The sequence below is a fragment of the Gavialis gangeticus genome, unplaced genomic scaffold, assembly GCF_001723915.1.
Source record: "Gavialis gangeticus isolate Ggan-Ray unplaced genomic scaffold, GavGan_comp1, whole genome shotgun sequence".
In the NCBI taxonomy this organism is placed as follows: Eukaryota; Metazoa; Chordata; order Crocodylia; family Gavialidae; genus Gavialis; species Gavialis gangeticus.
Window position 1 is genome coordinate 14,597,663 of NW_017728994.1, and position 27,314 is coordinate 14,624,976.

Here is a 27,314-nt window from a genome sequence, read left to right on the forward strand (position 1 = left end):
ATGCTCAGAGCCCTGGGAAGTACCTTATCCATCTCTGGCAGGAGAAGAAAAGGTGGAGGAGAACAGAGGATCAAGACAACATGGTACTGCCACTGGAGTACTGCCTGTATTTTAGCCCCATAACTTGCAGTTACACTGCACAGTGCCTGTTGGCAGATGCAGGCAAGTACCCAGAAGCTGAGAAGAGTTTGCACACTGGACTGTACCTCAGCATAAGGATTATCTGTGTGCATGACAGTGATACAAGCATGAACACAAGCCTAATCTTGCATATATCTGTATAGATGCACCATAAGAATCCAGATGAACTCTGCCATGCAGACTTAGATCAAGATGTGGCAAGACAGTTAACACTGGCACTTTTGACGGCTGGTTCCTTAGCAGAGTGGAATGCAAAGCAAGGCAGAGAGATTTGTTCAGTTACAATGACAGGAGAGTCACCATACACAGATCCTCTATTCTGATCTTCTTACCATTCCCTGGCCTTCCCCAGCTCAAACCTTGCCTCTTCCAAAACTGCTTGCACCCTGACCTTTTCCACACCTCACCACACACTGCCCTAAATATATGGTTCCTTAGTTAAATACAGAACAGTAGAAATGTCACAAGTATAGTGGGAAGGTCATGATGTGGTGTTTAAGTGGTCGCTTTCTACAGAGAAGTAAAAAGCCTTCAATCTAGGTATGATGGTTCACCTGACCTGGTAGGATCTGCACTTGAGCGATCTTAGCTGCAAATTATCTTTCTGATGTAAGCATGACTTTCAATTAGCTTGTTTTTATGAGGCAGGTGATACCGGAATATCCATCTTTGCTTTATAACAACTTATATTTCAATGCACTAGCTTGGAAAAGTTATAAAATTCAGACTTATTCAATTTATTATAAAGAGAATACCAATTGCAAGACACCTTGCATAACATTCTCCCCAGCTTAATACACAATTCCGTACACTGTTCTCCACAATAAGTTACATAAAGGCAAATTTTATGTACATGTAAAAAGGATCAGTGTCCAGTATTATTTTCCACAGCATATTTGCCTTCCAGCAATCACAGATTTTCAATTCGTTTCCCTTAGGATTTTTTTAAACTAAAACTGAATTTCAAAATATATATCAATTAGCAGAGTTAGTGAACAGTTTTAAACTAAATTTCTTAATTTGTGGAGACTGAACAGCAGTGTTACCTCCACTGAACTAATGGAATGCAACATGCATCTGAAAAATTAAAGGTATCTTTAAAAAAAGTAAATCTTATCATATTACAATGAAGCAACATGAAAGAAGGTGACCAGCTTGTATTCATACTGCCTATCTTAGAGCATCTTGAAATACACCTGAGGATGATTTTGGCCTGGAGCTAAAAACAAACAAACAAAAAGTAAGTCCCCAACTCACTTTTGCATTGGGAATGTGAAATGATACTAATTGTTCTAGAATTCTGCCTTCAAGAGGTTTCCTTATTCCCCCCCCCCCTTTTTTCAATATAAATTCTTCCATAATTACATTGATGGCCATTAATACAGCGAGCTCAGTTACCAAAGTATTTCTGTGAATTCAGCCAGTTAACTGATTAACATGTTAGTCAAGCTCTTGCATACATTTTCCCCCCCAGTGAGTTTCATGGTCACGTTTATGTTTTATTTCTCCTTGGAATGTAAATACAGTACTTTCCTAGTATTACAGTGCAATGAGCCATACAAAAAGTACCAATACTCAGCAGACAAAACAAAACACTGTCTACCTAAAGTATTCCTTACCTTAAAATAATGCAAGTGTGAGACACAAAATATATCAGAACAACCAAAATGCTAAGTCATACATTCTGCTGTTGTATTTTTCCCTGTAAGTGTAATACTGTAGAACTACTGACTCTCAAAAGTTCTTTACTAGGTGCCTGAACTGGTGAAGTATGTAGATAACAGCATACCAGTCAAAGAAGAACTTCAACCCTTCTTCACTGAAAGAGGCACTGCATTTTTAAAGCAGAATTAAGGCTGTAGAATGATGCTGGTTCCTTGCAATTTAAAGTCTTCCGTTTCATACAGCATTAAGGATCCTTTTCAACCTACTGCTTCGCTGTTAGTCCTATAGGCCTGTTTTCGGAGATGGGTTTCTATCTCCTCCCTGAAGACCAGCATTCCAAGGTGCGAATGAGATGCTTCATTCATGGCTTTAGATTGGATACACATACGGTATTGCTCTGGAGTCAGCTCATCTGCACAATGTTTCTCATGCCAGAGATGAAATAGGCCTGGGACTGGTGTCCGGATTACAATGAGGTCACCATGCAAGTACTTTCTGTAAAGGTGAACATCCTCTCCACCCCAGCCTTTTACTTCCAAGTCAAATCCACCTATAATAAATGCAAAAAGAGACCATCAGAAATTTGTGTTGAAAAACCACTATTCTATCAAGTTCACCCTCTGGAATGTCATTTAAAAACAGCAGCAGATTTCATGACATTCATGGAATAATTAATGTGCAGTGGAAGCTAGCCTTCCACGTGGAATATTCACTCCCAGAAACATATGTTAGGGCCTTGCGACTGCTACTGAAAAGAGTAGTGAAAACAATGATCTCTCTCTAATTCTGAGATGTTTGATGTGGATTTTCACATTTGAAAATGAAGCAACCCAGGACCACATGAACAGCCAACTTTATGGACACTCCCCATTTTAAGAAACAATCTTGAAAAAGATATCCGCCTGTTGCATTCTCCCTTGGCTGACCAAAGTCATAAATAGTGAAAAAAAAAAAAAATTATCAATTTAGCTTAATATATAAAATGCAAACCCCCAAGGATTATGGGGTACCATCCCATGTGCACAAGGCATCAGGACTGCTACAAGCAATAATTCTGCATTAAGATTATGAAACATTGTAGTGTCAGCCAGATTAATTAATTACTACCATCAATTATTGGATCCAAAGGAAGACTGCTCAAAACTAAAGCAGTCAAACTTCATTCATTTTTAACATTATACCACAAGAGGGTGCCAAAGTACATCTCCAAAACCTGATGTATTTTTAATTCTTGCATAAAAACTTCAGATAAAATACATATTAAAATCAAAGGATGGAACGAATGTTCCCCTCTTCCACCACTAACATGCAGTGCATGTTTCAAATGTTTGGTTAATTCACTCCATTAAGCTGAAATAGACAGTCAGAGTGAAAGATTTATTTTGGTAAGTTATTCAATAAATGCTCTCAGCACTTGAATATTTTTTATATTTATTTTAACAATAATTTCTGTAAATATTTGTTAAACATAACCCATTATTAACTTATTTCTGTTAATATTATTAACTTATTTCTCTGGTTACGAGTGTCAAGTAGAGAAAAAAACTTTAGAACCCTTCACCAGAACCTGTAAAAAGCAAGTTAAGTGACTCATTCTTACCAACAGTCAGAAAGTCTGTCCGATATTGACAAGTCATCCCAAAACCGAAATCCCGCCAGAAGCCAGAATCCTTCTTGTGCACCTATAAATTTTAAAATATTTTAGCAGGTTTTTTTTATTTTCTCCTATAATATCAGATAGCTCAAAAGGCAAAGGGATATCAGGTTTGGTTTCATACCATACAAACATTTCCCTAGGGATCAAATAGCTTGATGCTATTTCGACAATTTTGTTTTTGTACATTCACCTGTTTCATTTCAACTACTTGTCAGCCTCCTTCAAAGTGTGGGACTTATGTAACTGTGTAGTCTAAAAATTAGTTGTATTTTAAAATCCAGCTATCACCGTCAATGTAGACAGGTTACATTCAAGGCACTCGAATCCATTATTATAAACTATACATTCTCATCTTGCCTACCTTGTTTTACACACCTGCTCCTTACTTGATCTCCATTCTTACTCTGACTGCTCTCCCCTTTCTCTTCATACCAACAGTTTCATCCTTACATCCATCTATTCTGCCCATGACAAATCTGCTTCTCATCTCTCCAGTTCACACTCCAGTTCTGCTTTTCCCCATTTTCATACTATTTAGTGTTTCTGTGCAGAGCTGAACAACAACTTCCTCCTCAACTTAAAATTCATGTCTCAGCTTTGATCTCTGAAAGCCACACACACTCCTCTCTGACCCTTAAGTCTCCTTTCCAACAACTTGGAATGCTCTTCATTTTCCTCTATTATCCACCAAACAAATGCCCTTTTAAATCAATGCCTTCTCTCTTAAAACCTTTTTTATTAACTCAATTATCCAAGATCTCTACAGGCAGTAAGACCAGCCAACTCAACTACGCTGGGCCTTATTCTTGAATCAGAGTCCTAATTCCTGCCCATCAGTAGCCTTTCCTTTCTCCCCATCTTCAGTAGTCCCAAAGTCTTCTCCCTCTTGAATGGTTGTCTTGTGTTTGTTGTTATTGGCTGTTATTTTTATTTACATTACAATGCTTTAGAGAGGCAGCATTTCCATTTGAAAAGTGCTGTACTACTATGACTTTACTATGAGTCTGTCTGATGTTGGATGAAGGAGGTAAAACCCTGCAGAGAAGACCACCATAACCCAAAATGCTTGTGCTATTAAGGGTAGTGAATATATAACTTGATGCACTGCCTCCCCAAACTGTGAGAGTAGACCAGACCACGCCCCCAAGTTTGACTTAGCAGCAAACACCGGCCTGTTGTAGATACCATTGTTTTATCTGCACTACTGAGGATGGGCAAGCACTGCTCTTCATTTTAATCTTTACCCCATTTACTGCCATGGGAGATATTCCAATTTATATCACTCAAGGGTGACTGCCAGCAGCTGTCCTCTGATATGGTACAGGTCTGCTCACTAGCTGGAATGCTGACTTGAAAACCATAAAGCACTTATACACATGCTTGCGCCACAGTGCTGGGTGCTTTTTAAAAAGTGCCCAATGCTGAGGCGCATATATTTGTATAAATGGTGAAATCCGTCAGCACTGAGAAAGTGACAGCAGCATGCTTTCAAACTAAAACACATCAAAGGTGTCTAAGTTCAAAAGCACACCACTGCCATTTTCTGCATGCTGACTGCATTTCGCTGCTTCTATAACTGAATGCAATGCAGTGCAGTGTGTGTCAGCTCACATGCAGAGCAGACTCAATTAATCAAGTCTGCTCTGATGTGTCGGATCTCCAGTGTGTTGCAGTGTGAAAAGGTATAAACGTCCATAGTTGCAGTGCGAAAAGTATAAATGCCCACAGTTACCAACTTCTCTTGATTAGTTTCACAGGTCACTACATACTGGATACAAGTTACCTAATAATCCAGAATTACTGAGTTTGTACTGTCAAGATCCATAGTCAAAGCTCTCATAAGTCAGTGTTTCTTCCATATGGGAAAAGGTCTATTTAATTAAGATCTCCATCAATATATCTTGTAAGTGTCTAGGACATGATAACATTCTCCCAAAAATCACTGGCCTATTAATATATAGCACTGTTTTAAGCTTCTTTAAAGTCAGGTCGCTTACCAATTGCTGCTCCACTGGGGGTGGCATATCTTGATTGGCGTAGACAATAGCTGGATTATAAAGGCTAAACACCACAGGGTAAAAAACTTTCTTGCCTGTAAAAATCAGAATAGATTTGTTACCGAAGCACCCCTCCTACTTTAAGGTAGACAGGAGAAGTAGCTGGAGAATGCTGTTTCACAGTCCACGCACAGCATGCTGCAGGAGTCTGACAGATACTCCTAAGGCGAGCTTATGCATAACTGGAAGACCACCCACATTGCCTGCTTGTACCTAGACTCCAGATCCTTCATTTGGGAGAATGCTTCTCTTGAGCTGTCACAAATCATCTTTTCAGCTTTGTATAACCTGTAGGTCCAATTCAAGACCAAGTTAAGATAAGATCCAAATGCAATGTTAATGAGAGGTCAGCCTTGCTGTTCACTTGGTCACCAAAGCTCTGTTTGGATGAGATTCCTTCCTTTTTTCCAAGAGCACCAGCATCCTATAATATGCATCAAGGCTCAGATATGCATTCACAGGCACACAAGAAAGGAAGAAGTCTTCTTCAACTTCTACTCCAAGCCAAATTAGCAATGCCATCTGCACTGTGGTAGAGATCAAGGCAGCCTCTCACTTTCACTACTTTAACATCATGGAGAAAGTTGACAAGATGCCCCCCTGGGGTGACCTCTCCAAACCTTTCCAAGTACTTAAATGGCCCCCACTCCATTATCATTGTGTAAAAGTGATGATAAAGTGAATTGAAGAAAAAGAGCTCGTCTGTCACATCTTTTGGGGGGGAAAAGTATCTACTCTTTGTCAACTGCCATTTGAGAAACAAAAGTATTTGAGTTTAAAAGTACATTTCAAATAATAAAAAGGTAAAAATAAAAAGCAAGTATTCCTTTTGTGACACCATGCTGGCTTACATATTGGGTTTATAAAATACATAAAACCTTCACTAGCTCCTGAAATCAAGGCCTGGAGAACTGAACCTAGGGATATGCGTATGCATCTCAGGTTCTAATTCTAACCCTGACACCAGTGTGTAGCCTTAATGAAAAAAAATCAGTTAATATTCAACCTCACCAGTAAAATGGTGATTATATTTATAACCCCAAAAGGAAGTTGTGGGGATTAAATAAATGCTTAAAAATCAAGGGTTGGAAAAGGGGAAAGAACCATGAAGGTCAACATAAAAAGCACTGAGAGACTGGTGGAGCACATACTGTGAGAAAAATTAAAAATCACACGATTGCCAAATTCATGATTTTCCAACTACATATTTCCCATGCTTGACTCAGCACTGATATAACCTTTTACTTTTGAGCCCATGAAAAATGCTTGAATTTGTTATAGATATTAAAAACCCATGCCCATAAAACATCAGCTTGTTTTCCAGACTCCCAGCTTGAAAAAACAGGTCAACTGAGTATACTGTACACAATACACAGTCTAAACATTCATATGTATTTTAAAATCTAGCTACGACTGTCAACGAAGACTAGTTGCATTAAAGGCATCAGCACAGTGAATGTTTGTCCTCCAGCTCGTTCATCTTCCCAGTTTCATTTTGAGTTTCTCCACCTTAATACTGCATTAATGTTTACATTTCTGTCTGAAGAGTAATTTTGCCTTGTTAAAAATACAGTATTGACATTACTCCACTACTCAAATTGTATTTTATCTGTGATCTTAGCAGATCCATTTCAGCCCCAAATAGAATGAAAAATTCTGCCGTTTGTTTGACTTAACAGAAACTTACCTGGCTCAGCATTCAAACGGCAACTGTTAAGGAACTCAGCTGTGAAGTAAATATCTACATCGCAGAAGAACATCAACACTTCTCCCTTCTCCCATGCTCTGGCCCCCATGTCAAGTCCCCGTCCACGATTAAATTCCTCATTCAAAGAGACCAGCGTGTAATTGTGAAAGTCAGTTTCCCTAAAAGAGGTGGGGTAGGGAGAAAGAGACGGACAGAGACAGACAAAGTATAAATAAAATAGTGTAGAAAAAGTGTGCAGTTTCTATAATTCCATACTTATCCAAAGATCAGACTAAAATGGTCAAGCTAATCATGTATTTTTATGTACCGTTTCTCTAATGCTCCTCAGAATTAAACAAAACTACTCAATTTAACGTGAAACAAACAAACAAAAATATAATACTACTAAAAAATTGCAAAGACAGATCTAAGCCTTCCTACCATGATCCATGATGTTACAGCTTTCCAGTGCCACTGTAATTTCCAGAGTACATTCAAAGGCACTTTCAAGTAGCCTTCTTAGCCTAAAACAGGGCTGGGGTGTTAGTGTTGAGTGTGTAGCACAGGAAGATGGCTAAATTTTAGCCTAAGTGGACAGCCTTCCCTATTCACTAGCACCAAATGAAAGCAACTCCAAAGGAGGCAGCCATCACCTCTGCCTCACTTAGAGAACCCTGAACTACACCTTTAATTTCACTTGGTATCAGGATTTTTCACAAAACACCCATGGCACTTTCTACACTTTCCGATACCAACCCATTAATGAACCAGTTCCAGCAAACTGAGCTATGCAGTCCTTCAAAGACTGTATAAATAATAATCCAAAGAGACAGAGAGCTTAACTACAAAGAATTAGATGCATGACAAGTAAACCTCAAGAAAGGTAAAATGCATAATCTCCTCTAGAAGACCACTTCCACTAGAAGACCAAAGAGAGTGGGTCCCTTGCTGAATGCAGAAGACAATCTAGTCACAAATGATACAGAGAAGGCTGAAGTATTTAATGCCTTCTTCATGAAGCCCGAGGTGAAGATTCAGCTACCATATGATGACTACAGCTAAAATAAGTAAGGGGACAAACATCCTAGATTAATGCAACAGATTAGGGATTACTTCAGATAAGGTGGATGCTTTCAGGGGCAGATGGGACTGAAGGAATTGGCCGAGGCAAATTTCAGAACCATTGGCTATCCTTTTTGAGAACTTGTGGAGCTCAGGTGAGGTTCCGGTTGATTGCCACAGGGCAAATATAGTGCCCATACCTAAAAATGGAAGGAGGAAGATCCGGAGAATTACAGACCAGTAAATCTGACCTCAGTACTTGGAAAGATTATGGAGGAGCTCCTCAAAGAATCTATCGTGAAGTATCTCAGGGAGAACAAGGTGATCAGAAACAGTCAACATGGGTTTACTGAGTAAATCATGCCTGACCAACTTGATTTCCTTCTATAAAAGGACAGGCTCTATGGATGGGGAAGGAGCAGTGGATGTGATATTCCTCAACTTTAGAAAGACTTTAGGAAGTCTCCCACAACATTATCATTGATAAGCTAAGGAAATACAGACTAAATGATACTGTAAGGTGGATATAAAACTGTTGTCTCATCATGCTCAATCAGTCGCCATCTGTGGCTCAGGATCCAGTTGGGAGGAGGCATAAAAGTGAGGTTCTTCAGTGGTCTGTCCTGGGTCCAGTATTGTTTAACACCTTCATTAATGATTTGACAATGGAATCAAATTTGTGGAAGATATCTAGTCAGGTGGATTGTGGATGCTCTGGAGAGTAGGGCTAAAATCCAGAGTAACCTGGATTAGGTTTGACATCTGAAGAAAGGCTAAAAAGCCTGTGGCAGAACACTTTCATGTCCCTGCACACTCCATCACTGACCTCAGGACTGTTGTTCTCAGGCAAAAAAGAAAAAATAAAAACCCACAACAGTCTGAATGGGAAACTGCAGAACAAATAGTCATCCACAAAATGGACTGTGTTAAATATGCTGCTAGTTTGCTTCTCTCTCTTAGCCCTACCCCATTCTCCCACCTGTTTCCTGTAATCTATTTTCTCTCGCCTCCTTATACTCTGCTTCCTGCACATGCTTTCACAGCTTCTTATGAAGTGAGGCAGTTCACAAAAGCTTGTGCTCTGCATGTTTTAATAGTTTAACTATAAAAGATGCATAGCTAACCTGCCTTCTAATTGAGTTCACACTAACATGGCCAACTACCTTTCTCTGAACTGGGGGGTTTGGGATTAAATACAGCCTGTGGGCTGGATGAGTGGCACAGGGCCAGTCTGCAGGCTGAATCAACCCCCTGTTCCTCCCACCCTGCATGCCTGATTTAACACAGACAGGACTGCCCAGGCTAACCTAGGATGATGGCCTGAGTGTGCGCTGCAAAAGGGACAGTACCAGGGGCTGGATTATGTTCAACACCCAACCTGGCTAGACTGGTCTGCAATCCATCAAATGAGATTCAGCAAAGAGATGTGTGAAATTCTGCACCTGGGATAGAATTACTGCACACAGAAATACAGACTGGGGAACGAGTGGTTAGACTGCACTATTGCAGAACAGAACCTGGGGGTTACCGTGGACCATCAGCCGAGTATGAACCAACAATATGCTCTTGTTGCAAAGAGCAGCAAAAGCCTCCTGGGTTGCATTAATAGGAGCATCTCTTGCAAATGAAGGGAAATGATCCTTCTGCTATATCCAGCACTGGTGAAGCATACCCTGAAGTACTGTGTTCTAGTCTTGGGCCCCGTACTTCAAGACAGATATGGACAACTTGGAAAGAGTCCAGTGCCTTGGAGGCAAAAATCATTTGGGGCCCTGGAGGCAAGACATATGAGGAATGGCTGAAAGAACTAGGGGTGTTTACTCTGGGGCAGACAAAAATCAGGGAAGGGAATTAGGTAACAATCTTCATATACCTCAAAGTCAAGTTAGAGAGAGGACTGAGAAGGGCTTTTCTCTGTGACCACAAGGAACAGGACTAGGATCAAGAACTTCATGCTACTGCGGAGAAAACAGGGTGGAGATTAGGAACTATGAGGATGGTTAAGCATTGAACACACTACCTAGGTATGTTGTATGGCTGGAGGTTTTCAAGAGCAGGAGAGAGATACTTAGCTGGGATGGTTGGGTTACAGGTAATTATGCCTATGGCAGAGGTCTGGACTTGACAGCCTCATGAAGTCCCTTCCAGCCCTACTTTCCCATGATCCTAACTCATACAATTCTTCCTTACTCAGTCATTTGATTGGTTTTATTGATCACTTAAGTGCAGAGCCTCCTGAGAGACTTGCTAACTTACCTAGCTACTGAATCTAAGATGCTTTTCACTTCAGATAGTCCATCTTGTCCAAAGTAGACCACTGTGAGGTGAATCCTCCTGTCCTGATGAATGCAGACATCCCTATTAAAAAAAAAAAAAAAGGGTGATATCTATTTGCAACATTTGCCAAAGGGATATCTTAATTCAGGATTTTGACATGATCACTTTTAACATATGCAGGAAAATCATTTGCCTATAAATGATTCAATTTTGAATTTAACTGCACTACGTTAATCCAAATGAAGTATCACGTGCAGCTTGTGACACGATTTTATCAAAATTCAGAAAAAGCATTCATTATTGCCACTCAATACAAATAGCACAACAGGTTACTGTGCTATGTTTATAATACATTCATTTTCCTATAAGCTGTTATTTTGCCTTTTGTTTCTCTTTTTAATGACTTTTTCAGACTGACACCAATTAATGTTCCTTTTTCCATTTTTCCCAATTCAAATACTGTCACTTGCATCTCAGTGCTTTATTCTATGTAAGGTGACGACAGCTTAATCTACTATAATTTATCAACCTCAGTGACCCTCAACTAAGGTCATTAAGCCACAGGGAACTAAGGCCCTCGTATTCTCAGACACCACCAGAGTTTAGGGCATCACAGAATAGCTCTGTTTAAAAGAATTGTTTCTCCAATGCAGCAGGGTGAACTACAAGCGTTCTGTGACGCTTGTCACTACCGGAGCTGTAGCAGAGCAAACAAGGCCATCAAAACAAATATTTACTTTCAAAGATGCCAAGGAGGAGCTACACAGCTTGAGAGGATCTAATCCACCTACCTAAAGTTTTGCATAAACTGTGCAAATGTCTCAGTCCTTCCAGCCAGAGGGACAATAATGTTAATGACTGATCTGGAAATGTCAACTGTCTCGCTCTTCACTTTCATGAGGGGTCCAAACGGTCGAAACAGCGTGACATGTCTATACTCCATACCATCTGTCTTCTTATAGAACAATTCATACTGCGTTCCCTTATCTCTTTCTGTGCGATAATAACCTGAAGAATAAGTCACAGTATCAGAGATCCAACCTGGCTACCATTCTTAGCGGCACCGCCTTTAAAGAACTTTAACACACATTACACACTATTTGTAAAAAATTAAGGTTGTTTGAGAAAGGTATTTTGGTCACATGCAAAAGAAAACAAAAACAATTTTGGATTTTTGTTGAAACAGCAAAAAACCACAACTTCCCCCAACTCCCAGGAAAAATCTGGTACATGTGCAACCCTTTTCATCCCAATAATTCTTACAGAAACTTCCATGGGGGGGGGGAGAGAGGAGGGCCAGAAATTAGTCACAATATTGTTATTAAATACATTATTATTTACTCTGTATATTACATACAAATCTCAAATGTTTTCTGCAAGAATAACAAATTGGATCTTAGAAAAATGAAAGCTAGCATTCAATTTGATAATCTTTATGGAAATGTAATGGAAAACCAACACTTTTTCCTGAGATAAGCCCTTTTTTGAGTAACAGTCAAAACAAGCATGAGCGTTAGTAGAGTTGACTATAAAATCTACTGTAGAGAAGAAAAATATATTTTAAAACATGCTCTTTTGAAAGAGAGTTGGATAACTTTCCAAGACACTTTCTCCATGGAAAAAGGTACATCTTAAGGGTACAGACACACATGCTGCATAAACCGTTCTAAATGTAGTTTAAGCTTCAAGAGTCTAGACGTACAGGCCACTTCAGACTGGTTTAGGCTTTCCTAGAACGCTCCAAAAGCACACTAGGAAAAAGATCAAGTACTGTTTTAATCTGGTCCTCCTTGAACCAATTCAAGGTTACACGTGGACACAGAGCATTCCCTGCCTGGTATCTGGTCAGTCCTCTAGACCAGTGGTCTCCAAACTTTTTTGACTGCGCACCCCTATCAGTAAAAAATTTTTGAGTATGCACCCACAATATATGTATATTTATATAAATATACATCTAAAAAGAAGTTCTAATATTTTCTTCCCACACCCCAATGGATCATCTTGCGCACCCCTTGGGGTGCGCACACCCCACTTTGGAGACCGCTGCTCTAGACAGCTCAAACTTCACTGCTCCCACCCCCACACAGGGCAATGGTGCTGCTCTGGGGGATTGTACTGCCTGAAGACCTATTTTGCCTACAGAGACTACAGTCTACAGGTGTGGGGAAGTGTAAAGGCTTTATATCCGTTTCCCATCCTTGCTAGGACCCCACACGGGCTATGCTCCCACTACAAGGGAAGGCAAAAATCCCCACAGTACATACAAATCTGACCATGGCATAAATTTCTTCCAGACCTCAAATATGGCAATTGGTCTGACCCCAAGTGGAGGGTCAAGGTCCTCTAACCATGAACATCCAAGCTAAAGTCCCAGCAGGAACAATGGTATACCTCAGTCAATACTCCCAGCCTTGGCTTCATCCAACACCCAATGCTGCTAAGGAAGACTTAAAAAACAAAAAACCATGATGATATGTAGCAGAGGAAGTGGATGGGGTGGGGGAAGGGGGAAAACAATTCCCTCCCAGTTCCACATGGCAATCAGCAAGGTCCAGAAACATGGGAAATACCTATAGCAGAACATAGGCATAGATATGCCTACATCATCCCTGACCAGTTGCTCTCCAACCTCTTCTTGAACATCTCATGATGGAGAGTTCACAAACTTACCCAGGCAGTCTAAGAGTGAAGAAGCTTTTCCTGATATCCAAGCTAAACCTATTTTGGGGCAACTTTGAGCCACTGGTCTGCATCCTACACTCCGTGGCAAGAGAAAAAACAGTATTTTCCCTTGTCTTTATGGCAGCCCTTTACATGTCTGAGGACTGCCATCACGTCACCTCTTGCATACCTTTTCCGCAAGCTGAACGTGCTTAGCTCCTTCAACCTCTGCTCACGTGATTTGCCTTTGAAACCCTTTATCATCTGAGAGGCATTATCACCTCCTGTGTCTTCCACGTAATGCTTCTATTGATGCATCCCAAAACCACATGTGACTTCTTTGTGACTGTGTTGCACCGGAGTCGCATTAAGTCTGCTGTCTACCAAGACTCCCAGATCTTTCCTCACAGTGCTGCCACGGCCATCCAGCCAGATGTCATTAATTTTGTGTCTGTATTTTTTATGGTTTTTCCTGAGGTGTAGCATCTTGCATGTCAGGGCTGAACTTCAACCCATTAGTGCCAACGGAGCTTTCCAATCTGTTTACATCCTTATGATTTGTGCTCCTGTTTTCCAAATCCTTCCCTTGCACTGCTTATTCATTAAAAAACTCTTTCCAACAATCAGCTGTGTCCTCAGTCTATTTAACTACAGTCCCTTCATCATGTCCCTCCCAGTTCCTGGGAATCAAGTGTTGGTCCAAGCACTGACACACCCCTCAGTCAGGCAAGCAGGTTGCAGACTCTAGTTACTAACATGCTATTGAAGTTTACTGAATTTGTGTTAAGTAATGGAGGGAAAACAGAGAAATGGCAATTCCTCCAACCATAGATCATCCACCCTCTGCGACTCCCCCCTCTCCCCCCTGCCTTCAAACATATGGGGGCAAGCTTGTGAGGTTTGCCAGGCTGGGTACTGAGCTCACCTCCACCCCCTAGTGTTAGTGCCACAGCATTTTACACAACTGTGAACCTGTTGTTAGATTGGTGACATTTTTCAACAGTTCAATTGTTACATGTATCCCACTCTAAGCAGCTGTATTACTCTGGAGCTGGCATAGGCAGAACTGACTTGCATGTTGGCACAGTCCTACTTTACACTGGCTCTAGTATGCAAGTTAACCCATTAATAGCTAACTCCAGTTCTGACAGAGCTACAGAGAATTGAGCTCTATAAAACATACTAGAGCTACTCAAGTCAGGAGGTAATGGGCTTGCTGGGAGAGTACAAGTTGTTTCTGTTCTTATAATCTATGAAAGGTTGCAGAGGTATAAACTGTTTGTGCTTTTGAGCCGTGTGTAATTCTTCCCCACTCTCACCTGCAGCCCCCAACTGCTAAATAAAAACAAAACACCTGGCTTATCTCACAGGTGACAGATTCCAAAAGGAAATAAAGAGGGCTACTCAAAAAGAAACAATTGGAGTTGCAGGGTAATGAGGTGCTTGATATGCAGGGAGCAGCATACCATGCGCCATTTTGAAAGAAGAGCAAGTCATATGCTATGGAGCTTCTTGCTTTTATGCCTCTCAGTAAGCACCTGGCCTCTCAGTAAGCACCTGAGCCTGTAACCATGACATTTTCTGTGCCTGTTTCCACTGCACTACAGCATCTAACCCTTGAATGACTGCATCCCCATGCAGAAGTTTTACTTACACAAACAATGAATGAGTTCCTACAGAGCTGCTTCCTCTAGACCACAGATTGGCAACTTATGAGCAGTCTTCTACTTATGACCCAGCTGCTGCCATGAGTTGCTGATCCCATGTCCTCTGCTACAGCCAACCATCTGCTGCCACCTCCATCATGTGCCACTAATTCCCATTCCAACACCAGTTACAGAAGGCAAATTGGGTAAGGGTCAGCAGCACCTGCCTGAGGAGGAGTGATAAAGCAGTAGGGAGAGCTGCTGAGAGCAGTGCTGTGGTGGGAATCTGTAGCACAGCACAAGGTAGAGAAGGGGGATGTGCCAGATCAAGCCACACCCACCAATTCCTCATGCCACTGCAGCCAGATCTGATCTTTTTGCAGGATATACTCAGCCTATGGACCACGGGTTGCCAAACCCTGCTCTACACATCTTTCCGATGGAGCTGGATGAAAAGGAACAGGTTTTGAAGTGGGCCAATCTCTAGTAGAGGCAGTAACATCATATACAAAAGTTCTGAAGCGGCCTTTCAACTGGCTAACAAGTATAAGTGTCAATCATTCCCACCAAGTTTTTTCTTCAAGTCCCTTGAATGAAACAACGTGTTAAACAACCATTCCGTGCCATCTACTTGAGGAGGTAACCAGGTTGTAGCTGTACTGGTCTAGAGGCAAAAGGAATCAAAACTTGTGGAAGAGGTGATACCTTCTATTAGACCAACTAGGTATTTGCAAATATCTAGCTGATCTAAATAACGAGATAAATCACCTCTTGCACAAGTTTTGATTCCATCTACTTGAGTATGCATTTTCTGTACTTGAGCATGCATCTCCTAAACATGATGCTACATGCATGTTAGAAGAGAAGTAAATTCTTGTGGATTTATCCTCCTGTTTCTTTAAAATTCTATCATTTGTCAGTCAGGGATCTATGTTAGTCCAATTCTGTTCCTTATATGGCTCCAGATTCTACTCCAGCTGACCTCAAGTTATTTTACAGTGATTAATCTTTAGCCAGCAACAGCATTTTCCTGTTAAAAAAAAAAAAAAGGCTGGAGGAAAGAAAAAATTCTAAGTCATTCTCCTTTTTGACAAAGCACAGAGACCTGTAATCATCTGGCTAAAAGTTATATTGCTTACTGCTCCACAATAAGCAGTCTGTGCATCTTTGATCACGTTAAATGAGAGCAGCACTTAAGCGTTATCTGCAACACTCCAGACACAGGACTGGATGCAATGTGTTACAGATTACTATTTTCAGTAGAGTAATGGGCTAAGTACAGACAGTCAAAAATCCCAAGGTTGAATGAATTCAATTTTCACAGGTTAATTTGAGCTGTGTAGATTGAACAGGTAAGCAAGTAAACAGACATTGGCTTTTGATTACACCAATGCAGTCACATGCCTGCAGTGGCTCAGGCCAGAAGCCAGGGGGTGCTAGAGCACACCTTCCTGCATTGCTGGAGCAGACAGCTTGGGCCAAAGCTAGCTCACTCATCCTGCAAGACAGGGGTTTGCAGGGGAAGGTGCAAAGCATCCTGGGATGCGGGGGATTGTGAATTAACTTGAATCTAGAGATGATCTAGGACAAAAGTTCAATAAACCAATTTAACATAAATCAGTTTAGTCTGATACTACAGCCAAAGTGGTTTATGCGCACTGATTACAGATTTGAACCAGTTTTCGATCACTTTTATTGGTTTGTATGCAACTTCTGTCCTTAGCCTTGGAGACTAGAGGTGGAGAGAGAGGGCAGGTGCCGACAGGAGAAAATCCAGTGACAAAGAAATAGGAATATGAACAAGTAGCAGTCCTCGTTCTCAGTATAAAAGTTAAATGAACCCTCTGACAGCCGAACTATAATACACAGATTCTGCATGCTCACTCCCAATTATTCTTATTAAAAACAGTTAACAAGTTAAGGTGAGGACAGTGAGAGGAAGATGGAAAAATATTTTTCTTTGCTCAAATGAGGCTAGTTATATCAATTTTTCTTTACAATTGCACAGGGATAAAAGTGATGTCAGTTCCCCAAATAGCTGGGTACCAAATGAATGGTCTTCACCACCTATTTTAAAGTTTGGCTCTTCAATTTCAGCAACTCAAGTCAAATACCTTGAAAGCAACCTATTATCTTGCATTCAAAAAACAAAAACAACACAAAAACACCCCACACTAAGTGCGCACTGTTTAAGATCTATATTTAAGATAAATTTCACTTAGAAACTCAATCCTAGGGTGAAACTGCATGCTCAATACCAAGACTACTGAGATCTTGTCTAAATTCTGTATTTGCACCACACTCCATACTCTACAGAAGGAAAAAAAAAATTATTTATTGGGGAATAAAACATTACCACTCCAAAAGTTTCTGAAAATAGACAGACACTCTCAGCTCTCACCTCACAAATATTAAGGTGCAACTGAAATATAGGAACTGGATATGCAGGGTCCTTTCCCCACCCCTTCTCCTCTTGTACATTTTCAACAGAAATTATTATTCCTTCCACTACAGGTCTTCCACATATTTGCACAATCACAATGAAGTAATTTTTCTACTTAAGCATTACATACAGTACATTGCTTTCACCACAGCATGCATTAAAGGAGGCAGTGGGGAAGGCAAGGCTGCATTTCAATGTATCAGGAAAATCTTCAAGTCATAGAATCATAGAAAATGAGGGTTGGAAGGGACCTCCGGAGGTCATCTAATCCAACCCCCAGGTCAAAGCAGGACCACCCCAACTAGATCATCACAGCCAAAGCTGGGAAAGAAGGTGGAATTCAAACTTGGGAGAAGGCAGCTAAGCCCTGCTCAAGTACACTAAGGGTGTGGACAAGCATTCAGAAGACCTGGCTCAGGTTTAGACAGCTTAGTTTAAGCCCCTCAACGTGAGTAGGGATTGCAACATGTTTGTGTGGACAGCCAGAGGCAAGTCAGTTGGTGGCAGGTCCACAGGGGAGGGGCAGGTACAAATAGCACAGCCCTGGGGCTGTGGCGAATGCTGGGCTTTCCCCATCCGGGGCTGTGCTGGGGCCCTGTGCAAGAATCTGCTAGGCTATACCAATATACAAATTAATTCTCATCTGACAAGAACAAACTTTGGAGTGGGCGTGCAACTTTTTTAGGTTGACCTAAATCCTTTGAGTGCTTAGCTAGGGTGATCTAAATGCAATGCTTGCACACACCACAAGACTGCATTCAGTTCTACAGTAATATAAAATATATTACAGTACTACTGTGTTATTTTTAAAAAGGCCATTTGCCAAGCCTCTTAACAGTTTTAAGTCTGGAGATTCTACTACCTCACCCTGACTTGGCCTTCTCCTGCATTTGTTCTCACTGATGAGGAAGAACCAAAGACCTGCCAGGGATTATCCACCTTAGGCAGTTTATTAATCTTTGTTCTGAGCAGATTTATAAAATTAAGAAGTCTGAATACATGCATGGCATAAGCTAGGGAAATAAAAAAAATGCCAGAGAACTAGCCAACCCACCATATATAGTTTTAAAACGAGGAAAATTATTCATTACATAGTAAGAACTACTATCCCATCTTCCAACCACTATGTACTTGCTTTAAACCAGAAAAAAAGATCAATATGCAAAGAAGCAATTAAACAGCAGAAATAGTTTAACAGCTGCTGTTCCTGGCCTGAGAAGTTTTACTCACTCAGTATGTTACACAAAAAGTACTGACTCTTGCCAGGTAAATTAAGTTTTAGACAAAACAACGTGCCTACCTCAGTTGTCTAAAAACACAAGCTGTTCTCTTATAGCCTTGGAAAGCCAACATGCTTAGCTTTAGAGCTGCAGCAGCAAGCAAAAACTATTTTAATCAAATTTTGACTGCTTTGAGCTGACCTTTATTGATTTAACTTCATAGCAGCAAACAACAAGTTTAACACAAACTGGTATGGCTCGTTAGCTACAGGAAAACTGACTCGAGGGCATATCTACACCAGAAAGTTGGTGTCTGCAGAAACTCAGGCCCCAGCAACTTGAGGCACAGGCAGGGCTCAGGGGATTTCAGTCACATTTGTTTTGCCTAGACCTATAATTCCCTTGGGCTGACTCACTGTAGAGTGAGTATGTTTTCAAGAAATTTCTGAGAGAAGCTGGTGTTCCTTATTTGGTCTTCCACACACCACAAAAAGGACAAATTGTAGACTAGAGCACACACAAAGACGTAGTTCTGAGGGAGCATGGATAAGAAGCTGGGTAGGGTTGGAAACTCAATATGGAGCTAGGTGCCTGCAGCAGCTCAGCTGCAGTGTCTCATATTCCAAGGAACTTTTTCAGACAGTCTAAACTTTGAGGCCCAGAGCTACAGACAACATCCAAACTCTACCCAGATCCAGCTGGCTTGGAAGTACAGGATCACCAGTGTCTGGGTCACAACCTACATGATTAACTATTTAGTAACCTACCAAGGCCTGACACATGAAAACAAAAATCTCTAGCTACAGTAGAATGCCAAATTAATTTTTCAAGGATAGAGAAAAAGGATCCTGAGAAATGCTATCATTTTAAACTACATGGAAGAGAGAAAGGAAGGGATGTGGACGTATACAGAAAGGGAGTGGACAAATTGGAGAGTGTTCAGTGGAGGGCAATGAAAATGGTGAGGGGGCTGGGGGACATGACTTCTGAGGAGAGGCTGAGGGAACTGGACTTAATTTAGTCTAGAGAAAAGAAGACTGAGAAGGGACTTTATAGCAACCTTCCAACTCCCTGTAGGGTGGTTCCAAGGAGGATATAGCTGGACTGTTCTCAGTAGTGGCAAATGACAGAACAAGGAGCAAAGGTCTCAAGTTGCAACAAGGGAAGTTTAGGTTAGATATTAGGAAGAATTTTCTCACTAGGAGAAGAGTAAAGCACTAGAACAGGTTACTCAGAGAGGTTGCAGAATCTCCATCCTTGGAGGTTTTTAAGACCCGGCTAGACAAAGCCTTGGCTGGGATGATCTAGTTATGGGTGGTCCTGGTTTGAGCAAGGGGTTGGACTAGATGACCTTGTGAGGTCCCTTCCTACACTAATTTTCTGTGATTCTATGAAAGGAAAAGGATAGTCTAAAGTGAAGCCAACATGAAAAATAGCTAATGGCTGCTCCTGCAGGGTTTGCATCATTACGTAATGCCCACCCAATGCATGGCTGAAGATTTTCTCTGGGCTTGAAAGCCTACTGCCCACATGAAAACTTCACTTTCAGTTGAGGGGTTCTTCAGAAGCCCTTTACTTAGGCAAAAGGATTTGTGTTCCTTGCTGTGCTCCGCTAATGAATTTGTAGGTGGCCACATGATCACCTCTCAGCCTTCTCTTGCAGAGGCTGAAGAGATCCAGGTCCCTTAATCTCTCCTCACAGGGCTTGGCCTGCAAACCCTTAACCATATGAGCAGCCCTCCTCTGGACCCTCTCGAAGTTATCCACATCATTCTTAAAGTACAGCACCCAAAACTGGACACAGTACTCCAACTGCAGTCTGACCAGTGCTGCATAGAGGGGAAGTATTTTTACATGCATATAAAACTGGAGAACACCTATTTAAACTTCTCATTTCTGGCTGAAAAGGGAAGAGTGTGCTATTACTGTGGCTAGTACCTACCTAACACACCCCAATGACCTACAGCACAAAACTATCTTCATTTAAGTACTGTATAATGGTTGTGAGATCCCTATAATCCAAGCTGGAAGAGTGCCTTGACCACAGAGGAAAGGAATTTAGGTTCCAAAAGAACATTCCTTAGCATCTAACAGTCAATTTACTGATCTATTTTGTGGGGGGGAGAGGTGCAACTGTATCATAAGAATTTGTATCCCATTGCTTCCTAGGAGATTTGCAGTTTTAAGTAGTAGCAAATAAAGAAAAACAACAATTACCTTAAAATAGTTATTAAAAAGAGCCTAAAAAGAAAAATAGTATACATGAAAGGAAAGCTACTGGATGTTTATGCCAGCAGAGTTTAACCTTTTATAGGAGTGGTGGGGCTGAGTACTTGCTATCTGGCTGCATACCTTGCTGCACCACAGGCCACTTCTCTCCTCTGGTTGTGGTGTGGGGGAGAAAGAGGTGGCTGCCAATGTCAGAGGGAGGGAAGGAGTGTCAGCCATGGGAGAGGAGAAAGAGCAGGGAGAGTTGGGGGAGGGGCAAGGGAAAAAAAACCCAAAACAGCAGCATGGTGAAGGATAGAGAAGTTGCGCTGGGTCATGCTACTTGTTGATCTCCTGTACTACATGCCAGATCCAGTTGCTTTAGGGGCCAGATCCTGCTGGCAGGCTGTAAGTTGAGCACCATTGGGTAAACCACTGCAACTTTAAATGAAAACCTCTTTGCCTTCCTTTACAACTACACTTCTAAATGTCTTCTGTGATCTACTATCCCACACTAACTTCTTGACTATAAAAGGGGGAACTTACTTTAAATCTTCCAATATAACAAGGTACTATTCTACTAATCAAAAACAGATTCATTTTTGAGAACAACATTAATCTGATCATTTTTTACTTAAAGAATGGACTGTTTCAAAAAGTGTACTTTTCTCATGAATCACTAGTACTTCAGGATTCACTTTTAATAGAGTTCACTGGCTTTCAAGTCTTTGACAGCACATACTAATTTTAAACACTGTAAACATTTATCAAGAATTAAGTTATGAGTAAAAATCTCATTCACTCCCAAGTCCAATCTACGTAAACCATTTTCATCAGTACCTTCAAGACCTTTGAGGAATAACAGCCAATGATCCTTTCAAGCATGCCATTAAGTGCTGCATCTAGCTTGAGGGTTTTTGGATACTGTTTGCAGGAAACAGCCTTCCCAGGACTGTACATTAATCTTCCCTCTACCACCCTAGGATGGAAAATTTAGAACTTCGAAAATTTAGAAGCCTGAGAAGTGAACAAATGCCAACATTCTCAAAGCCCCATGTTTCAGAATAGTCCTGTTTCAGTCAGATACTCAGCTAGTGAAAAGCAGCATCGTGAGACTGATTTTAATGAAACTGCACAAACTTACATCACAGAAGGGTGTGGCTCAGGTTCACAATAACCAAGTACTTTAACAGACGTTTGGGAAGGAAGTGCTATAGTACAAATAATGTATAAATACTCAGCTCAAACGTTAAAATGCTGACTTCATTTACCTCTTAACTTATGCACTTCATGGGTATGTAGTCATTAATTCTGTTAAGATAGAGGCCTAACTGGTAACGTTTAGGTCTAATCCAAACCTGCAGCAGGAGTAGGTGCTGGCACCGCCAACGCTCAGGAGGAGTCGGCCTCACACCCCATATCCTCTGAAGAGTTGTTGTAGGGATCAGGGCTCAAGGTAACAACACTGCCTTGGACAGGCTCTGTTACTGCAGGGGGGAAAGGGGCAAGGGAATAAGAGGTGCTGGTGCATCCAATAGCTAGGGAGTTAATGGGCAGCTGCTGACAGATCCTTACGCAGACCCCCAATATAGATGCTGCCAAATTTTGATGGTAATCATAAAGTAAATTTGACAGCAAAAAAGCCCAGAAGCTGCAGGAAGCAACAGCAACACTACGCAGTTGCTCTGTTAACTGGCCACACAACACCTCCTCCCACAGCATCAGCTACTGCCCTAGAAACTTTCTGGCACCGCTTTAAGGCTGTGCCGAGAGCTCATGCCCTGCTTGACCAACCCAAAATTACACCAATGGTGAACGAATCAAGGCAAGCAGATTTGAAACAGGCAATCAATTCCTATGACATCCAAGGACCTTCTGCAATTGCTGTCCTTTCAGCCTTCCAAAGAATACCTCAATATTTAGAAGTACATCACACGCTCATCAATTCTGGACCACCCAAACATTAAGTTTTCCCTACCTGCTATAGTAAAACATATCTACTAAATCTCTCCTTCCTCCTTAACGCATGTTACCATGAAGTACTAGACAGCAACAGGTTCTCCCAAAGGAAGTAAAGGTGCAACAGATGTACAGACCACCACCTATTAGTTTAAAACTACACACATACACACACACACACACACAAACTATCTATTTTGTTTTAGAACCAATTATCAACAGTCCATTATGACATTCAGCACAACTGACTGGAAAATGCATAAAATAAGCTTTTACAATACCTTCTATGAAATCATTTTCATTATAGAGTTGCCTTTCTCCTAGTCCATCATCATCATCATCATCATCTTCATCCGGATTATTGATTACCTCTAGGCCAGCCTCAATGACTTCCACCAACTCATCACGCTTATCCTTTCTCACAGGCTTCTCCTCTGGATGACGTGTAAGCCCCATCTCTAACTGAAACACTTTCATGGAGGTAAAGCTTTCAAAGGGAATGACACCATATTCACTTGGTAGTTTGGCCCCTGTGCTCACCTCAGCCTTATCAATTTGGGAATGAAGAAATTGTAAGAGATCATTGGATGCTTGTTCTTTGGTGCCTTGGTAACCCATGCTATTGACTCTTGGGCTCTTTTTCTCCTGTAGTGACTTTAACTTATCACTCATTTCCTGAAGCTCTTGCTTTAGTTGGGCAATCTGACGCTTCAAACTGGCAGCTCGTGTTTGATAATGTTCCTCTTGCTCCTGAAGCAGCGCTTGGTAGTATTCCTTACCCAAGCTCTCCCCTACAATTCCAGGCAGGGATCCATTGCCATCTGTTTGAGGGGCACACTCAAGCAAGTACATGAACAACATCAAACTGAACAGCAAGGCAAGGCCCACTAAAAGCCAACGGGTCCTAGCTTGAAACATTAAACCTCTTCTGGACATTCTTATAAAATTGCCATTCCCCATACAGAAAGATGATCTTTTTGTTCATACCTTTCCAGGACCATCCCCTACACAGTTAGAATCTTAAAAAGGGGAATGAAACCATAATTTTCTTAATAGCTTCCCCAAATTCTGACTTGGCAAAAAAGAGTAACTTTCAACTTCTGTCTTACACTTGTGCAAGACTTCAGAAACATAAGAAAGTCTACTGTTAGTATAACTTCCATGACCAATGGTGGTGAACAAAGTCAACACCATAAGAGACCATTCCTATTGTCAGAGATCAGTAAACTGGGTGATTCATCTCAAACATACAGAGGGGGATTCAGCAAGGGATCTTGTTTTCCATTTCTCAAAAGAGTTGTTTTTAGTTTGCATTAAGTTTTTCACAGTGAAAAAACAACTTGCAAATACTGAATACAATGAGCTTTCTGCATGTACATGTATATACTGTGGAAACAATCTATGCCTCAGTAATAGTAATTTTCATTGGATAGTGTAGTACTTTCCTCTGGCACTTGATAATTGAGTATTTTATTCCACTTCCCCCCTTCTTCGATATCTGTGGTTTGAGTCAGCAAAATGAGGGAAGAACCTAAAATTAAATAAAAGGTGCACATTATAAGTACAAAGCAGTCCGACATCTGGAAGACACATGAAGGAAATGTTAACATCCAAAAAAAATGTAGACATGATGGATTACAATTTTTTTCTGTTGTAAAGTCTCATTTCTTTCTACTGTGTTACACATCAATAATTTCTTCTTATGAAGTGTCTAGAGCATACTAAAAAGAGCTAAATGAAATACAACTTTTCATCCTTATATTAAGTGATGCTGCGATTCTGGAATTCTCTACCAGAATTGCAGCATCACATTGGTGAACCTCATCCAGAAGATCCATTGTTTTGACAATCTAAAAAAAAATACTCAAGTACTTGCATTTAATATGCTCTGAGAGATTAACTATTAACTGATGAACTTAAGTATTAATAATAAATGTTCACACAGTGAAAAAACAGATTAAAAAGCTCTGGATTTTTGGCTCTGCATTCTGTTCAGTAGTGTTTTTCTGCATCAGCAATACTCAAAGTGCCACAGCACCTGGAGTTCCTTGAGATCCTTTTGAGGGTGTTATCCAGTGTTAGTGCCAGTAGGTGTGCAAACAGCATTCACAAGACTAGTAGCAAAGGACAGGGCACTGGTATGCACGAGGAAACAAGGACTTATAATTGGTTTTACCCTGAATGGTTGCACAAGTACTTAAGCATTTCTCAAACATAATTTAAAGTGCACATGACAGATGGTAGGGCTAAAAAACTGACAAGAGTCAATTCACTTCAGAGCTTCCAAATAGGAATTCACAGTGTCAAAAACATTCTGATCTGTTGTGGTCTTTCTGAGCACGACAAAAAAAATTCTCTATTTTTTTTTGGTGCTTAAAAAACATGTGAAAACTAAGAGCTGACATTTACCAAGGGGTGCCTTGAGTCTTACAAGGGGTGGCTTAAATTTTAAAAAGGTTGAAAACCACTGATCTGTAACATGGAAAGCCATATCTCATCAATTCCAACATTTCAGAGAATGCTCTAGCCATCAGGAGGCAGAGCCTCTGATGTTCATTAAAAAAAAAGAATCAGACCACTGAAAAAGCTCAATTCATTGCCAGGGCCCTAAAAGTATTCTCTGCCATCTGTCAAAAATAGCAGCTTCTCTCTCACAGGCAACTGTTTTGAGCCAAGACTACAAAACAAAGCAAACAAAAAAGGGTGCCTTATAGAAAAAGTGGACACGAGAAGAGTGTGACTGGGGAATGGAAACAGTACTAAACAAGCCTGCTTACACTCCCTTCAGTCCTCTGCTGGGCAGCAAGCTAATGCAGGGCACCCTGTCATGTGGAATGCAAATCTTTGGGAGAACAATTCAGTATCTGACAAATTGGTAGCAGAGCATTCTTTGCCAATTGTTGGTGTATAGGTAGGGTGACCATACACCTCAGTTTGGGCAGGACACTACAGGATTCTGTCACCCAGTCCTGGCCAGTTGGTCAAGAGAGTCCTGGGCCGGGGCCTGGCAGGGAGGCAGAGCAGCATGGTACACCAGGCATGCAGGCACCGCTGCTCCTGTGCAGGAGCTAAGTGGATGGACTGAAGCAGGTGCCACCATGCTTGTACATGGCACATCTCTACTCCTGCACAACAGCAATGGTGCCTACTCAGCTGCCTGCTTGGCACACCAGGCTGTTCCACCTCCAGCCCAGGACTTCTGACCTGCTGGCCAGGACTGGGCTGTGGAATCCTGGAGTGTCCTGGCCAAAACTAGGACACTGGCCACGTAACATGTAGTAGCAACAAAAAGTCCATGACTAAAAATCTGGAGATATGAGCAAGTAAAGATACAGAAGAGCCAAAGATGCTGCTAAGACAAGGCCCCAAAACAGAAAATGATACGCCTTTAAAGAGCCTGAAGACAAAAAGAGTATTTCACTTGTACCATGATACCAGGGGCGGCCAATTATTTTGGGGAGAGGGCCGCTTACTGAGTTTCAGGAAGCCATCGAGGGCTGCATGACAGGCAGCCCAGGGCAGATTAATATTTATTTTCTAAATTTTTTTTTTAGGGGCTCCGCAGGCTGGATAGAATGGCCTGGCAAGCCGCATCCACCCCCCAGGGCCGCATTATGCCCACCCCTGCATTATACTGTATTCCAAGACAAGCTTTATCCCTGTCAGCAACGGAGACGGGGGGGAAAAGGAGCTGGGCAAGGAGCTGAAAGGAGAAACTTGCATGACACTAGTACCCTCTCTAGTTGATCCAGGCTCCCTGCACAGCCGCTCCTCACAGCTCTCAGCTGGAGCAGTTGGCCTCCCAGCTGACACGAGCATATGGAGAGCCCCAGAGCTGCTCCTCCCCTGCACTTCACGGCGCACCTGTGGCAGCCTGGACTGCTCTTTCCAGCCTACTCAGCCAGTGGGGGGAGGGAGGGGGACAGGTCAGGGGGAAGAAGAGGAGAGCAATCAGGCAAGGAAAGAGGAATCTGTGTACTGCCAGCTCTGTTCCCAGCTGAGCTGGGTTCCCTGAACAGCTACTCCTTGCAGTACAGGGTTGGAGAAGCTCTCGGGCTCCCCCTGAGCCTGGATCACCTAGGGACACAACTGGAAGGAGGGCTGAAAGGGCAGGCAGCAGGCCACACACACAGAGGAAGAAGGTGCAAGGGGCACAGGTTAGGCTACCGGCTCCCCACACCACCTGCCCCTGCTTTCCCCACTGCAGCAGCAGGTGTGGAAGAGGATGGGAGACAAATTTCAGATGACTTTCCAATAATTAGATTCTTGACATGGAACAAATTATAACAAATTTAATTTTCCAGGTCTAGAATCTAATTATTGAGGGTCTATCTTAAATTCAAAGTCATCTTAGGTAAATATGGTAACTACAAGGCAAAAAAATAAAAATCACACAACAGAAACAGAATTCATGCCAAATCATTACCAAGATATTGTTTGTAACTTTTTTGGAACTGTTGCAGAACATAAACAGGGAATTTAACATAACTTAACTTACAAGTATCCATTCTTTGGAATCTTGGCCTAACCCGTCTTGGAGCACTTGGGTATACTGCAGCCTGGACAAGACATTCTTTTTCTTTTCTTCTTTCCTCCTTTAATTCTTCAGAGGACTTCTATATTCCCTTTCT

General features: G+C 41.5%; 1 protein-coding gene across 2 annotated transcripts; it reads right to left on the reverse strand.

Annotated features, from left to right (window-relative positions):
• Positions 1-809: 809 nt before the first annotated feature.
• On the reverse strand, positions 810-27,314 carry CSGALNACT2 (chondroitin sulfate N-acetylgalactosaminyltransferase 2). Of its 2 annotated transcripts, none has more exons than XM_019502323.1 (8): positions 27,213-27,314; positions 22,965-24,214; positions 11,338-11,554; positions 10,526-10,627; positions 7,208-7,386; positions 5,461-5,555; positions 3,407-3,488; positions 810-2,356 (listed from the first exon to the last, which is right to left on the reverse strand). In XM_019502323.1, the coding sequence occupies exons 2-8, from the start codon at positions 23,641-23,643 to the stop codon at positions 2,064-2,066; spliced, it is 1,647 nt and encodes a 548-aa protein (XP_019357868.1). In that variant the 5' UTR covers positions 23,644-24,214; positions 27,213-27,314; the 3' UTR covers positions 810-2,063. The 2 variants fall into 2 exon arrangements, with proteins under 2 accessions (XP_019357868.1, XP_019357867.1); XM_019502322.1 differs by having other exon boundaries at positions 27,182-27,314.

Coding starts and splice junctions, on each gene's coding strand:
- CSGALNACT2 (XM_019502323.1), bottom strand. CDS start 23,643: ATGGGGAATGGCAATTTTATAAGAATGTCCAGAAGAGGTTTAATGTTT. Junction 5,556..7,207: donor CCGTTTGAATGCTGAGCCAG/GTAAGTTTCTGT, acceptor TGATTTTTACAG/GCAAGAAAGTTTTTTACCCT. Junction 3,489..5,460: donor CCCCAGTGGAGCAGCAATTG/GTAAGCGACCTG, acceptor TAAAATTTATAG/GTGCACAAGAAGGATTCTGG.